General features: G+C 38.3%; 2 protein-coding genes across 2 annotated transcripts; one reads left to right on the forward strand and one right to left on the reverse strand.

The window, feature by feature from the left end:
* Positions 1-1,737: 1,737 nt before the first annotated feature.
* LOC134741804 (uncharacterized) lies at positions 1,738-6,350 on the reverse strand. Its single transcript, XM_063674700.1, has 5 exons — positions 6,280-6,350; positions 4,361-4,388; positions 2,815-3,075; positions 1,953-2,087; positions 1,738-1,760 (listed from the first exon to the last, which is right to left on the reverse strand). Exons 1-5 carry the CDS (start codon positions 6,328-6,330, stop codon positions 1,738-1,740), a joined length of 498 nt encoding a protein of 165 aa, XP_063530770.1. The 5' UTR covers positions 6,331-6,350.
* A 2,679-nt stretch (positions 6,351-9,029) lies between these two features.
* Positions 9,030-12,188, forward strand: LOC134741805 (uncharacterized). The gene is made up of 3 exons (XM_063674701.1): positions 9,030-9,338; positions 10,267-10,423; positions 11,995-12,188. The coding sequence occupies exons 1-3, from the start codon at positions 9,030-9,032 to the stop codon at positions 12,186-12,188; spliced, it is 660 nt and encodes a 219-aa protein (XP_063530771.1).
* Positions 12,189-15,913: the final 3,725 nt, after the last annotated feature.

Below are 15,913 nucleotides of genomic sequence, written 5' to 3' on the forward strand. Positions count from 1 at the left end.
ACTTTTCCTCGTCTGTCGAATGAGGAGAAAACTATATTTTTTATTCGTTTTGTTGTTTAATGGACAAGGACATGAAAGATGCAAATGTCACATCTGAGACAACCCGGGAGAGAGCGTCCTGGCGAAGAAGGACTAGGAGAGCCGACCCCAAATGATGGGATAAAGTCAAAGTCAAAGTCAAGGGAATTTTGATGTTATTTCTATACTCAGAATCACGAGCTCTTTCGAACCTAATGATAGAAAAAATGTTTTCCACGATTTTAATTATTATGCCGTTACCATGTTTCATAGACTGTGTGACGGTAGATAACGGAATGGCCGAAACGAAAAATGTTGGAACTATAGGTATTGGGACACTTTTTCTCCTATTAGTCCTATTAGGATCACTTTTAATAAAATAGCCCTTATACCTCTTCCACAATATTTTTTTCACCTCAGCAGCTCGAACAAGCCTACTTTCGTCACTCCAGAGAGTAACGAAAGTGCGACTTTCGTCACTCCAGGGAGTGAAACAAAGTAGCTTTTGCTTTTTATTTAGTGAAGGTCATGAACTGCGCCACTTCATACTTCGGGGTCTACTCATCATCATCATCACTTAAGAGCTTTGCTCTTGTCGGTGGAGTAATTGCCAATCCTTTCTTTCCTGAGCCAGTCTTTTGATTTGCTCGTACGATGCATTCTCTTTTACTTGGCTCAGATATGTGATTCTAGGCTTTCCACTGCCTCTCGTCTTTTCAATTTTTCCTTCCAGGATGTTCGGGGTCTATTACAAATTCGAAATACACTTTAACCTCTAATATGATCTCACTACTGAGGTGAAAAATTATATGTGTCACAAGAGAGCAAAGTTACTTTACATCTCGTGTTTTTGAGTCCCTCGCTACGCTCAAGATTCTAACTTAGAATCACTCGCTTCGCTCGTGATTCAATTATGTAATCTTTCGCTTACTCGGGACTCAAAATCAGCACTCGCAAGTAAAACCAACTTTCCTCTCTTGTTGCACAAATAACTATTTCCGATCAATGGCCATGAGGGACTTGTGAGTAAAAGACTACAGATTTTTTTAATGTATTTAATTTAATATCATTTAAGTAGTGTTCACAATTTTGGATTTACATTGCCATCATATATAATGCTTAGAATCATTTATGCAATCGCATGTTTTATATGTATGATACTTACGCCGTTAGGTTATAAATAACACTTCTTCGATACTTCTGGGTGTACACATCTTAAAAAGGAAGCATATCTGCGAATCCTATAATGAAACAATAATTTAGTTTAAAATGGATAGAATAAATAGATGTATAATGAAGAAATTAAATATGTAATATTATAAGTGTAAAAGTAACTTTCTCATGGTCACATTCATAGTAGATTATACAGGGTGGCTAAAAAATAAGTGCATTCCCGTTGCCAGCGCGGTTTTGGGATTATACTGAGCAACTTTTACTATAGGACCAACCATGAAATCGCGAAAAAAAATTTACCCTCCTATAGAAAATGGACCAGCCAAAATGTATGACGCAGCAAAATTTTTTTACGCGATTTCGGGGTTGGTCCCATAGTAAAAGTTGCTCAGTATAATCCCAAAACCTCCCTGGCAACGGGAATGCACTTATTTTTTAGCCACAGTGTAATAGTGGTCCGTGTAAAAGTTTTATACGAAGCATTAAAAAGGTAAAAAGGAAACATGCGATTTGGTCTGTTTGTCACATCGCTACATTTATATAAAACTAGCTGTTGCTCGCAACTTCGTCTGCGTGGAATGATGATAATTAGTAAAAACTACCCTATGATTTTCCTTAGACCTCAACCTATCTCCATGCCAAATTTCATCTGAATCGGTTTAAGCGTAAAGAGGTAACAGACAGAAATATAGAACTACTTTCGGATTTATAATAAAAATATTGGTAGGGATCAACATGCCACATTGACCTTTAAAACTTACCGTCCATTATACTAAAACCTTCATCCACCATCTCCTGAGCCATATTAATAGGAACCTCGGCGATATGGCGATGGCGATGTCCATGTCTCTCTTTGTGATGCGGTTTAGGCTTAGGCGTGGTTGTTGACGGGCAGTCTGAAAACCAAACTAGTTATTACCATTACTTGGAATAACGACATCATTTTGCCTTAAAAGTTCGACCGCGATTTAATTTCTTCGTTTTTACCTTAATTAAACGAATGTCGGGTAGATTTTGTTTACCAATATCTCAATTGACATTTTGCTGGGACTTCAGTCTTCTTTGACCACAGCTAGTGCAACCTAGCCGAAACGTTGGAATTAAAGGTATTTTTCCTTAGACTGTTCATCTTATACGGAGTTATATAGGTCTTTTATACCCATATCCGAGGTGGCTTGAACGGAAAGTAACCCATAAACCTGCAAATTTGCCAACTTACTTGGTTTGCCAGCAACTTACAGATTAAGGTAGCTACTAAAGTTGAAAATGAGTGCATCATTTCGCCGTTAAACGTAAGTTTGGCGAACCTAGTATAAGTTTAAAATGTACCATACTTTTTTGAAAACAAAAAGAAAAAATCTATCTGTTTTGGACCATAAAAAAATTCAAATTATTTATTTTCAGATAGCTGAGATCTTTAAATTGTTAGTTACAAGACACTTATAAAACTACATTAGTAAACTACCTATTACATAAAAACATAAAAATACTTATTTCCTAGGTCTTACGACATGAAGGTCATATGCCATAGTTGCGAGATTTTGGACTATAAGTAGTTGGGTGGTTTTAAGGTACCTAGTTCGTTTAAAACCAAATGTTTTAGTAAAATTAGGCGCGACTTACCGTCATCACTGTCGTCACTATCATCTGAAGCCGGTGTGGTTTTATGTTTTTCTGCATCTTTGGCTGCTTTTTGGGCATCTTTTAGAGCTTTTTCGGCATCTTTTAGAGCTTTTTTGGCAGCTTTAAGAGCATCGTCAGCATTTTTTTTGGCATCTTTAAGAGCATCGTCAGTATCGTTTTTGGCATCTTCGGAATCTTTTTTAGCATCTCCAGCAACTTTTGAGGCGTCCTTTGCAGCTTCCTTGACTTTTTCAGCGGCACCTTGTAGGTATAAATATAGCAATTAAAGCTTTGCTAATTTTTTTTAATGAATTGTTGGTTACTTCCAACTTATGACACACAGGTAATTGGGCATTTTTTTCTGTAGTGATGCACTGGACTTTTTTTAGGATATGTAGATACCTAAATTTAATGTTATTTTTGGCCAGAATCATGAGCTGATTCCATGCTCCTAGGAAAGAAACAATGTCCCAAAATTTTCATACATTTTACGTACTTTCCACTTCGTTACCGCCGTACTCGGCGTGTTTGAAAAATGGTAACGGAATGGAAAAATAAAACTTGGGACGATTTTTTCCTCCTAGTAGGAACGATGGAGCTCGTTATTCTGAGTAGGAAAAACATTGAATTTACCTATTTTGGAAAAAAAGTCCAGTGAATCACTACAGATACTATTTTGACTAAGAATGGAAGACGTTTTGCAATACCTAACTCAAAAACGGCTTATTTTTAAAAGCTACAGGGGGGCTCATATTTTTATTTTATTTTGAAGCGATTATTTGCGAAAATATAAACTTTATCAAAAAATGGTTATTAAAGCCCCATATTTGTTTTGAATGACCTATCAAACGACCCCCCACAAAAAAAGGAAGTGAAAAAAATCCATCCTCATTTTAAGTGTAAGGGAGGCAGAGTTAGACCAAGATAAGTCAGTAACGATTTTGATAGCAAACGCAGTGCTAGTGTTATTTATACGTCATGTTTCCTAGAAGTTTGACGTCTGTCTGTCTGTCACCAGGCTGTATCTTATGAACCGCGCGTGCGTGCGTGTGTGTGTGTGTGTGTGTGTGTGTGTGTGTGTGTGTGTGTGTGTGTGTGTGTGTGTGTGTGTGTGTGTGTGTGTGTGTGTGTGTGTGTGTGTGTGTGTGTGTGTGTGTGTGTGTGTGTGCGTGTGTGTGTGTGTGTGTGTGTGTGTGTGTGTGTGTGTGTGAGAGAGAGATGATGTATTTCTGTTGCCGCTTATACAACAATCACTAAAAGCAGAATAAAGTAAATATTTTTGTGGGGCTCCCGTATCGTGATTTTTTTGCCGTTTTTTGCGTAATGGTACGGTACGCTTCGTTCGCAAGTCCGAGTCGCACTTGGCCGGTTTTTTTTCTCGTTTATATTTATCGTTTATTATTTTACCACTTTGTCGGACTGATTGATTTATATATAGATATTGATTGAGAGGGGCCGAATATTCGGTATTCGACCAAAACCACTATTCGGGGCATCTCTACTTATTATTACATCAGGTTAAATAAAATAGTGGTGCTTTACTAACCTTTGTCTTTGTCCCCTGGTCTAGCACACTGAAATTAAAATAGGAAATAAACATATTATTAAACTTCTTACATGCATTACTTATACTCGTACAACAATTCACATCACACATCTGCGCAGACATAAATGTCATAATTAAACATATTAATAACGGGTCACTCACGTATTTTAAGTCGAAAAACGCTCGACATGTTTCACTCCGTACCGATACACGTGCGGTAACGTCATTCTTCACTCGTCCCGAGTCTTGCCAGATATCTCGGCAAGCATTAATTTACATGTCGAGCGTTTTTCGAGTTAAAATACGTGAGTGACCCGTTATTAATATGTTTAATATGTCTGTGTCTCACGGAAGTTTTTTATTAAAATGTCATAATTCTGCAGATCATACCCAAGTAGCAAATTGACGTCAGCGACGTCATAATGACGTAATAATGACGTCATTATGACGCCGTAAAGACGTCACTGACGTCATAATGACGTATAAATGCTACCTGGGTACTTTTATATCATGCCACTTGCTTTATTATATGTCTGTTTGTTGATATTGTATGTCTAAACAGGTAAAACTACATCACGTCATTTTATCGTGTATAAATATCCATTATGCGACGAAATGTTATTGTCGAATTTAATATAATTTTACTTTCGCTTTTCCGCTCTTTGAAGTAGAATGAAAGTTGCTGGTGTTTCGTCATTATTTTTCTTGAGCAGGAAAGCCGCCTTAAGGAGCCTGCATTGCAGATTATAGACTGAATTATGGAAGAATAGTGTAACATTTTGAAAAGGAAATATTGAAATAAATGACGGGTTATTCCCACCTGTTACCACCAAGTTGTTACCACTGGTAACAGCTGAGATTATTTTTTCTCAGTAGAATGCAGTTTTGTTTCTTTTCGAAAATAAAGGAATGTTTATTTAAAGTGAAATTTGCTATCTCCATTGTTTAGAGTACTTTCCCTCCAGGTATGTATTAGAAAATTCCATCCTGTATGTATTGTTAAACTGATTTGTGTAGAATTAATTCACTCTTCTACCGATAAACTATTATAAATAGATTGATAATGAATAAATGGTTATTCAATTTTAGAGCAGTTTACTGAATCTGCTGTCGACGGGAAAAAGAACCCACTTATAAAAAAATAAGTAACCCACACTAGTAACCCAAAAAGATGGTGGTAATAGCTGGGATTTTTTTCGCAGGCGTTACTACTGGAAACAGGTGAAAAAAAATCTCAGTTGTTACCACTATAAACAACTTGGTGGTAAATGAGAAAGCGGACGAGCTAGCGAGGATAGGAGCGGAGACGGAATATATAGGTCCGGAACCGGCTCTGCCTATGTCAGCGGATGTCACAAAGGGAGTCATCGAGAAGGTAAAAGAGATGGAAGCACAGAGAGAATGGGTAGAAGAAACTGGATGCAGACAGTCGAAGATGATGATTAAAGGGATAGACCACAGGAGAACCAGGTATCTCTTGAAACTAGGTAAGAGCAGTTTGAGACTGTTAACAGGTATTATTACAGGTCATAATACTCTCAATAGACACCTTAAGATAATGAGAATCAGTGCAGACGCCTCCTGTCCACACTGTGGTAGGGAGGAAACTAGCTTGCACTTACTAGCAGAATGTACTATGTACGCGGCACCGCGTTATAATACATTTGGTAGAGACATACTAGAAGAAAACGAACTAAAGGATATCGAACTTAAAGATGTCCTTCTGTTCTGCAGGAAAACAAGAAGACTTAGGAGAATGGTGTGGGAATGCCACCGGGACAGTAACCTGCAGCTCCAACTACAGGGAATTGGGCTGAATGAACGCGACATGTGATCGACAGCCCGCCTGCTTCCGGCCGGGCGTCCCTACACTACATCTACATCAACAACTAGTGGGAATAGCTCAAAATGACACTTACAATTTGTGCTACCAGGAGGCCAAGGATTAAAACACAAAATATTTTTCTCATGATGCCGAGGAGAGCAACGACCAAATTTCGCTGTTTCTGATCGAACACTAAATTCCAAATTCTTAGGAAACAACAAGTTGGTAGGTGGTTACTGCCACTTGTACAAATAACATGCGCACATTGACTGTTTTAACAGGTATTTGTGTCATTACCTATAATTTATTACCGTCTGAACTATTTTTCTATGGACTGAAGTCTGAACTATATACTTGATGGCCAATGCTTAAATACTATAAGAACAAATATAAAATATAGGATAAGAGGGTCTTAGTAATAGAGTTCAGAATACAGGTTAGTTTAGTTAGTAGTATATTTGTTTCTGTCATCAAACAAACAAAAATTGTAATCTTGTCTTGTATTATTCTAAACTGAAAATTGTATTTGAATTGTTATTGTAATTGTACCTATTGAACAAATTAAATTACTATCTTGAAGAAAAATATTTTAATGTGTTTGTGTTTAGGGTTCCGTACCCAAAGGGTAACAACGGGACCCTAATACTAAGACTCCGCTGTCCGTCTGTCCTTCTGTCCGTCCGTCTGTCACCAGGCTGTATCTCATGAACCGTGATAGCTAGACAGTTGGAATTTTCACAGATGATGTATTTCTGTTGCCGCTATAACAACAAATACTAAAAACAGAATATTATAAATATTTAAATGGGGCTCCCATACAACAAACGTGATTTTTTTGCTGTCTTTTTCCGTACGGAACCCTTCGTGCGCGAGTCCGACTCGCACTTGGCCGGTTTTTATTTCGTTTATAATTTAAATATGTACACTAAAAAATCCATAGGTAGCTATTTTTTAATATACAATTCAATTGTACATTACGATACAAGTGCGAAAAATAGGAAACTCGTGTCGATTTAAAACATTCCCTTCGGTCGTGTTTTAAATTATCGCCACGCGTTATATTATTAATAATATAACGATTGGCGATATATTATTACGCCACTCATTATATTATTAATATTTCGTTATCAAGAGAGAGACCCTTTTTTTCTTCCGAAATGTCATTCATGTTTATAACTCTAATAACTTGTAATTATAACAATTCAGTTGTTCCTCGTAACTCTTCCAGTTTCCACCACAAAAATTTTCTAAACTCATAATAGGTGTTTCTGGTTTTTTCGTATTCTCGAAGCAATTTTCGTAAGTCGACGATACTCGGATTTGAGCCTGGCGATGATCGTAATTGTTTTACGAGTTGCGATAATGTATCCTTTGTTAATTCTTGTATGACCACTTGCAATTTTTATTTTAAATTCCTCTAGTAGTGACATTATTTATAGATCTCTTCTAAGCCTGTTGTTTGTAACGGACGAGCAACTACGGAACTCTAAAGCATAGAATTGTACAAACGAATCTGTTATTATCTGATAGGGAAGTGACTGCTCATGGGAATTCAAGCCACTTTCAATAATTACGGTTTTAAATGTTGTATACCAAGTCGAGCAATATTTATTACTGTACGTAGAAATCAGGAAGCTTGCCTTATAAGCGGTTGTTTAAATAGGTACGTAGACAGCACGTTCTTACTTACATAGTTAATAGTACATATATATATATACATAATAGGTGAAACTTGTCTAATTCGTACTCGTACCCCTTAAGTAAAATGCTAATTATCTAAAAATATATGATAAATAAGAAAAGAACATTTAGTTGATGTTTCAAGAAAAAAATATGCTCGAATAGATGGCGCCATACCTTTGGCCTATACTCGTAGATGGCGTCACCGTTTGATATTTAACAATTTTAACACATATCAGGGAAAAACATGGATCAAAGACATATGCCGTTCTGAAAATAATAATAAAAAATAAAACTATCCATATCAGTACTATGTAGCTACTTACATACATTTTTTGATATTTTTATACATTTTTATTTTGAGTTTTAATCATGTGTCGATAGATGGCAGTAAATTTACTGTGACTACAAAATGTAATATGTCAATATCCCTCTATACACTCTATTCTCTTTGCTGTAATGAAAATAATCCAATCTCTAAAACTTATCATTTAAATGAATGAGATTTTTGTAGATTGGATCATTTTCCCTAAATGACGTCCACTGCTATGGAGTAATTACTTATAGTGCTGTTATAAACTACTTATGAATAACTATATAATTACCATTATGTTGCAGATCCAACCTTACAAGCATTAGGGCATCATATTTCTTGAATATCAAACCACGTTAAACATACTTAATATGGAAGAAAGAGCAAGAAAGGAACTCACAAACGAGTACATTAAAAAAATTAAGATTTATTCGATAATTCTGGGTGCATTCAACAGATTTGATGTTAAAGACGGTCAGATTGTCAGCATTTCAAGATTCTCGCAATTGCGTTCATTATTAGCGATGATAACTGTTTCTCTCGCTGCATACATACTTATTCTCCAAACATCTATCAAGAACAATTATTTAATCTTGCCAGAATTTATCGCAGTAATTGAACTCGTGGTACTGAATGTTGTAGTACTGCTGAATATTCATATTTTCAACAGACATTCCGGAGCAAAGCTATTCAAACACTTAATAGAGATAGATTTATTCTTAGGAGTATCCCAAACAAAAGTTATGAGAGATATTGTAACTAAAGACATACTAATTTGGTCTAGCAGTATAGCAGCAATTGAGTTTGTGATAATCGCAATCCTGATCACAGCATTTTATAATAAAATACCGATGTACATTTACTTCGTCGGCATAGTTTACTTCCAACTACTGTTCAGTATCTGTTACGATCATGTGATTCAGGTGTGTTTATATAAATTTCTATGTCTGAGACTCCACTACTTGAACGTCGGATTAGTGAAAATAGCTAACTTATATACAGAGTATTTAATAGAGCAACTGATATCGTATCCGTTTCATTGGAAGAAAGAATATGATAATAATGTAGACTTATCGAGGAAAGATACGAAATATTTTACTGAAAGTCTCAAGATGGTTGATGCTCAGGTGCGCCGCGTGCAGCACAGCTACAGGTTTACGGTAAGTTCCATTGGGTGTATACCCATTTGCCCCGCCTCACATGCGCGCCGCCATAGCGCCATACATGAGGCGGGAACAGATGGGAATGATTCATATGAATATACTCTGTGCCCGCCGGGGACAAATGGGAACACACCATTCCATTGCATTAAATATTCATCCCCCCTCTCCCTGTGACCATGGGCCATGGCCTACGAAGTACCTTACTAGTTAAAACTTTTTTTCAAAATGCCTTAGTTAAAACTGCGTGTTTTTAGTCAAAATTTAAAATTATACGGACTAGACGAAGTACTCAGTCATATTTTTTCACGCCTCTTATATAAACACAATGTACGCACTTACTTTATTTTCAGATTTTTGCGTGTTTGACATTACCTTTGGTAATTGGAACATTTTTGGCTGTTCAGACGGTTATTATATTCATTAAGGATAAGGTAAGAGTTGAAAGTCACATTAAGTATTACACGTTTAATAGGTATTGATATTAGTATTTTTACTTATCGGGTAGTAAACGAATACTTAACATTTGTTTAATTGTTTTTCATGATTGAAAAAAAATAATTGAATTTTCGGGTCTCGGCTTTAGACTTGATCCTCTTTAGTTTCCACTAGTACCCAGCCCAGACGTTATTGACGTGAACGTGATAGAACAATCATCAGTAGGGTTGGCCGGTCGAAGTATTTTACAGATGGCGCCAACATAGGTTTTCCTGTCAATCTCTAGGAGTGGGTCAAATTCTTGTGTTTTTTTTTTAATTTTATACCCTAGAACATCTCATAGTACAAAACTACAGTCAGGTAAAACCTATGCTGGCGCCATCTATGCAAAGCTTTGACAGTTGCCAACCCCATTTAGTTTAGATATTTATTATTTCACCGGTTTTGGAATAAAGTTTACTGCCATTTACGATTGTTATGTGTATTTTAGGATATACCCGTGATACGAACGTTTTCCCTGGCGGGCTGGTCCTTTGCCTGCTGGTCCATATACATCGGAATAGCTCAGCAAACGGATAAATTGAACGTGCAAATGCAGCGTACCAAACTTATATGCACTTATATTCAACTAACACCTAATAATTCTGGTACGTATGTAAACCCCTATAATATACTTGGCACCAATAATGAAACGTTTACCACAAATCCTGTAACATAAGTACCTACTTTAATAACAATAATAATAACGGGCGGTTCTACAAGGCCCTCATGGGACCCGATGTAGACCTGCTCGCGTCGGTGAACTGGTGACGATTCGGGGACCTCTTCGGAGAAACCGAGGGTTTTGCCTGTGCAATTGCGGACGAAGTTATGATGACGAACAACTATCGGAAATATATCCTGAAGGACGGTACGATCGACATTTGTCGGGCATGCCGCCGTCCCGGAGAGTCACTCAGGCATATCATTTCCGGTTGTTCTCATCTTGCTAACGGCGAGTACTTGCACAGACATAATCTCGTAGCCAGGATTATTCACCAGCAGCTTGCTCTTCTATACGGCCTTGTGGACCGCGAAGTACCGTACTACAAGTATTTACCTGTGCCAGTTCTCGAGAATGGTCGTGCCACGCTCTATTGGGATCGGTCTATCATCACTGACAGGACTATTGTAGCCAATAAGCCTGACATTGTGATAATAGATCGATCGCAGCACCGGGCCGTGCTCGTCGACATCACTATCCCCCATGATGAGAAACTCGTGAAAGCCGAGAAGGACAAGTCCAGTAAGTACCTAGACTTGGCTCACGAGATAACCGCCATGTGGGATGTTGATTCGACGATGATTGTCCCGATAGTCGTTTCAGCGAACGGTCTCATAGCGAAGAGTCTCGACCAACACCTTGAGAGACTCTCGCTAGGTGGTTGGATCAAGGGTCAGATGCAGAAGGCGGTGATCTTAGACACGGCGCGGATAGTCCGCCGGTTCCTCTCTCTGCGGCCCTGACCACCGGCAGCTTGGGCCCTGCCCCGCTGCTGGCGGCACCCTAGGTTAGGTTTTTTATAATTTGTTTATATGTATTTTGTATTGTTTTGTAAGTGTTTTTATATTTGACTTTTATATCCATATTATAAAAAACCTAACATAATAAAATGAATAAATAAAGAAAATATAATAATAATAATAACCGCAGGGCAGCTTGTGGCGAGCTGTTGGGGAGTAACGACCCTACGGACCCGAGTGCTCCCGAGAGTCGGTCAGGGTCTCCGTCTCCGGCGTGTCTTCGTCGGTCGGAGTGGACCCCCAAGGGGACCCGCAGGACTCTTAGCTCTGGCTTGCCTTCATTGGCCGTCCAGAGGGGTCGTAAGAGCTATATGCTCGAAATCACATGGATGATTCAGTTAGAAGGTCGAATCATACTGTTCTACCTTAGGGATGGCCAGGGGGCGCCTTAGCCTTCAGTAACAAGTGCATATACTTGGAAAATTTCGACCCATGCCGCTGTGGCCCAGTGGCCGAATGTCACAGGCACCTGCCGCGATAGCAGAGAACGCTGGTTCGATTCCAGCCTGGGGCACTGGAGGCCTTGGTCATTTTTTCTTAGTATATGACATTTATTTCAGTTTATAATTGAAATTGTCAGAAATGATCGTCATGATAATGTGCAGTGTAACATACTGGATGTTTAGACACATAACATAATATCATTTACTTTCAGATGAACTTTTCTCTCTCTCTCGAAGCATCCTGGACACCCTGGCCGTCAGCGACTGCAGGATCTCCATTTATAACCTATTTTACTTCAACCAGCGCCTTTTGCGCTCGATTGCTACTTCAGTGTTCGTCTACATAACGATGCAACTGCAGCTTGCTTTCCCGAAACGCAATAGTCCTAATAAAAGAGACATATAGAGGACAGAAGCACAATGAGGCAACGGGAAGGGGACTATTATTCCATACAAATGTACACTACTATTTCCGTCGTGGTTTTTGACCCTAGAGAAATAATTTATACAACACAGATTAGTATTGTAAATATCTGCGTCGGACTGGTTTTTTTTATATTTAATTTTTTTTTGTGCTGAACCCCATAAAACATTGGAACTACATAATTGGAACAATGTAAGCTTCGTATTCATATCTGATAACAATTAGCGCAAGAAGCATAATAGTCTGACACAGAAATATTTAATTATCATTCTAAATTCAAAGTTTCGTTAAGGGGCCTACTGACTATCAGTCCGCCGGACGATATCGGCCTGTCAGTTGTTCGGAACTGTCAAATTTTTGTTCTAACTGACCGGCCTATATCGTCCGGCGGACTGATAGTCAGTGGGCCCCTTTACAATTGTTTTGTAGGAGGAAACAGTCGAGTACGAAACCTAGTAGTAGATAAGTTTTATAAGTTTAAGATAACTTAAAATCAACAAATTGGGTGTTTGTTGATTTTAAGTTAGATATATTAGATAACTTACTTACTTACGTAACTTACGTTAAGTTAGATACATTAAGTGCTAGTTCTGTTGCACCATCCGCACTTGACTGGCTGATCAACATCACCCGGCGCGCCGCAGCGGTTTACTACTTATAAAACTTTCCATACAATAATTTTCCATACAACAATAAAATTTTGCGAACTCTTTAACGATGACAAACAGTTTGTGCACCAGTGCACCAAGTGCAAGTCACATAAATATCTATTTTTGTATTGTACAAAACAAATGGTTTTTATTTAGAAACCATTTTGCTGTTTGAGGTAAATTTTAAGTATATTGGCATTAGAACAAATAAAATTATTTGTTGAAAATATTTTAATTTGTTTTATTTCAAGTAGAAACACTAGGTACTATATACCGGTACCGGAACCGGTAAATTATAAACTGAAATATGTGTTATATTATATACGAAGAACAATGTAAGTTTATATTGAAATAAATTTACATGAAATGAAATGCAATGAAAAAATAAGTGACCAAGGCCTCTAGTGCCCAGTGCCCAGGGCTGGAATCGAACCAGTGTCCTCTGCTATCGCAGCACGGTCGTGCTAAATTGCCAACTGTTTTTCTTCGTAGGTATATGACATTTTTTTATATACTACGTCGGTGGCAAACAAGCATACAGCCTCCGTAGCCTATGTAGGTATATGACATTTATTTCGGTTTACAATTTACATTGGCAGTTGTCGACGCCTTCAACTACGGTTATTATATTGACTAAAAAAGATTCCAATTGAAATTACCTGATGAGCTGATAACGAAATGGCGTCCCACGGGTGTCGGTTAACGTGTACTATTTGGTTGTTAGAATAAAGTATTTATTGTTTCAACTTGACGTGAGCTGATGCTGGTATATGAGTAGGCAATCTATAGAAATGTTATATTGAAACTAGCGTATATACTTCTCCTAAAAATTGGTTTTGCAGTAGATTGAGTATAAAAAAATTGGTAGCGCATCGAAAATAATGTAAATTAGACGTAGTCATATATTTAGTGTTCCGTGCAAAACTTTGTTTTGACAAACGGAACACTTATGGGATCACTTCGGTCTTGCAAATCAGTTAAATGCGTTTTTCTCATAGACCGTTTGACGTAGATACCTAAAATTTGAAACAGTTACAGCAATTACCACCACTAATATTGTAAAAAATAAATCAAAACTGCTTATACTTATTTAAACTCGATTTTCACTCATAATTATAAAACTAACAAGGGACTTAATCGCGTACAAACTTACGTTACGTGTCTGCCTGTGACCACGAACGTAACGTCACGTTCGAAACGTCAGGCCATAAATAAACGTAAGTTTGTACGCTATTAAGTCCCGTGTTAGTTTTAAAATTAAAACTGCTTATTTCTTATTTTAGGGGGACATTTAGGAGGTTGAGAGGGGTAACCAGATTTTTTATTTCATTTGTAAGAATCGTGTGGTACTACTATTAGAAAGCTTTCAAAAAATTGAGTCGATGGACTGATTTTTATCTTCATTTTAGACTGCAGTAGTTTCGATAAAAAATGCATTTAAAGTTGCAAGTTTTCATACAAAAAGATTTTCCTCTGTCCTGGGGATTTTCGCAAAAACTATAGCTAACAGGCAGTTAACCAGACAATAACCAACTAATGTCACATTACGTCCGCGGCTACAGGCAAACTCAAATCAATATACCTAAATTTCTCAAGCCTTCTCCTAGATAAAATGTTTGTTTTTTTTTATTGGTACTTTCATATACCTCTTATTAAAAATTTCGGTAAAGGGGTATTTGTAAGGAAACGAACTTGAGACAAAAACTGAGTTTCCATTTTGAGTCGTGTCCAGTCTATAAGTTTCACATGCCTAATACAACAATCATAGGTTATCATAACATGTGGTTTTATACCTTGTCGCGTTACGTCCACGTATCCACGTATATTGGAGGAGTGCGTAACGGAGCAGGGAGTGATGGTAGAAAGGAAAGGATATATGTAACAGGGGTAGGTTCTTTATTTAACGGCTTAGTGTCAATATGACACGCTAACAAATGGTTTAAATACAAAAATAATAAATACGATTGTAGTCGCGCTAGTAGCACGCGCAAGGCAGGAGCACGCGCACGCTAAGGCACGCTGGTAGCACGCGCACGGTAAGGCGCGCTGGTAGCACTGCAGGCGCAAGGTAAGGTGCGCTGGTAGCACGCGCACGGTAAGGCGCGCTGATAGCACGCGCACTGTAAGGCGCGCTGGTAGCGCGCGCACGGTAAGGCGCGCTGGTAGCACGCGCACGGTAAGGTGCGCTGGTAGCACGCGCAAAGTAAGGCGCGCTGGTAGCACGCGCAAAGGCAAGGGTGCGCTTGCAGAGGCGAGGCGCGCCGATAGCGCGCGCCTGTAGAGGCGCGCTGACAGCGCGCGCTTACAGAGACGAGGCGCACCGTTAGGGCACCCGCGATGCACCAAAGGACCTTGGGCGCGTGCAGAGAGAGCGCCAGACTTTGCCAGGAACGCAGGAACTTTTATGAAGCGCGAGCGAGGGTTTCTTGAAAGTGCGGGGCCTGGCTTGGCCCCGCACGGACCCTTATTACTGACGTTCCTTAGTTGGGAACCAGAAGCAAACTGAATTGCAGATGACCGCTGAGCCGCTTATATAGCTAGCGATAACATATTCTTAAATTACAAAATATTTTAAAAGATTTTTGAAAATATTTGTTCACCAGTAACAAATTTTAGATAAATTTAGAACAAACTACTTGAAAACTACCTATATACGACCTAAACTTCATGCTAAGGAATTTAGAGTAAATTAACAGTTTGACGGATTATGTCAAAACAAATATGTCAAGGAAAATTTATAGTGAATTTTAGGTCAAATAGCTTCGAAATTATAATAAAAACATGAAATGATTAGAAAAACAGCAAGGTAAGTTTCAGGAATTATGAAACAGCAAGCGAGGCAGAGGTTTCAGACTTCGCACACGACAGGAAAGTTCGCGAGAGCTTTGAGCATCTCCGTAACGTTATCCTGTGGTTTTCAGGCGCAGATCAAGAAAATAGTAATTTAATTGGAGCCAGAGAATGCAATTTAAAAGGTTCGATTAATTGGATTCTTACGCTAGAAACCAAAGAAGAGAGGAGTTACAGAGAAGTAATTCAAGGATGCAAGGTAAAACA

Source organism: Cydia strobilella, chromosome 5, assembly GCF_947568885.1.
Source record: "Cydia strobilella chromosome 5, ilCydStro3.1, whole genome shotgun sequence".
NCBI lineage: Eukaryota > Metazoa > Arthropoda > Insecta > Lepidoptera > Tortricidae > Cydia > Cydia strobilella.

What these genes read in the sequence shown, in the direction of transcription:
- LOC134741804 (XM_063674700.1), bottom strand. Translation starts at nt 6,330, where the DNA reads ATGAGAAAAATATTTTGTGTTTTAATCCTTGGCCTCCTGGTAGCACAA. An exon ending in GCCTCCTGGTAGCACAAATT is followed by an intron (nt 4,389 to 6,279) that starts GTAAGTGTCATT and finishes TTTTAATTTCAG; the next exon opens with TGTGCTAGACCAGGGGACAA. An exon ending in AGGTTTTAGTATAATGGACG is followed by an intron (nt 1,761 to 1,952) that starts GTAAGTTTTAAA and finishes CATTCCACGCAG; the next exon opens with ACGAAGTTGCGAGCAACAGC.
- LOC134741805 (XM_063674701.1), top strand. Translation starts at nt 9,030, where the DNA reads ATGTACATTTACTTCGTCGGCATAGTTTACTTCCAACTACTGTTCAGT. An exon ending in AGCACAGCTACAGGTTTACG is followed by an intron (nt 9,339 to 10,266) that starts GTAAGTTCCATT and finishes TGTGTATTTTAG; the next exon opens with GATATACCCGTGATACGAAC. An exon ending in ACTAACACCTAATAATTCTG is followed by an intron (nt 10,424 to 11,994) that starts GTACGTATGTAA and finishes ATTTACTTTCAG; the next exon opens with ATGAACTTTTCTCTCTCTCT.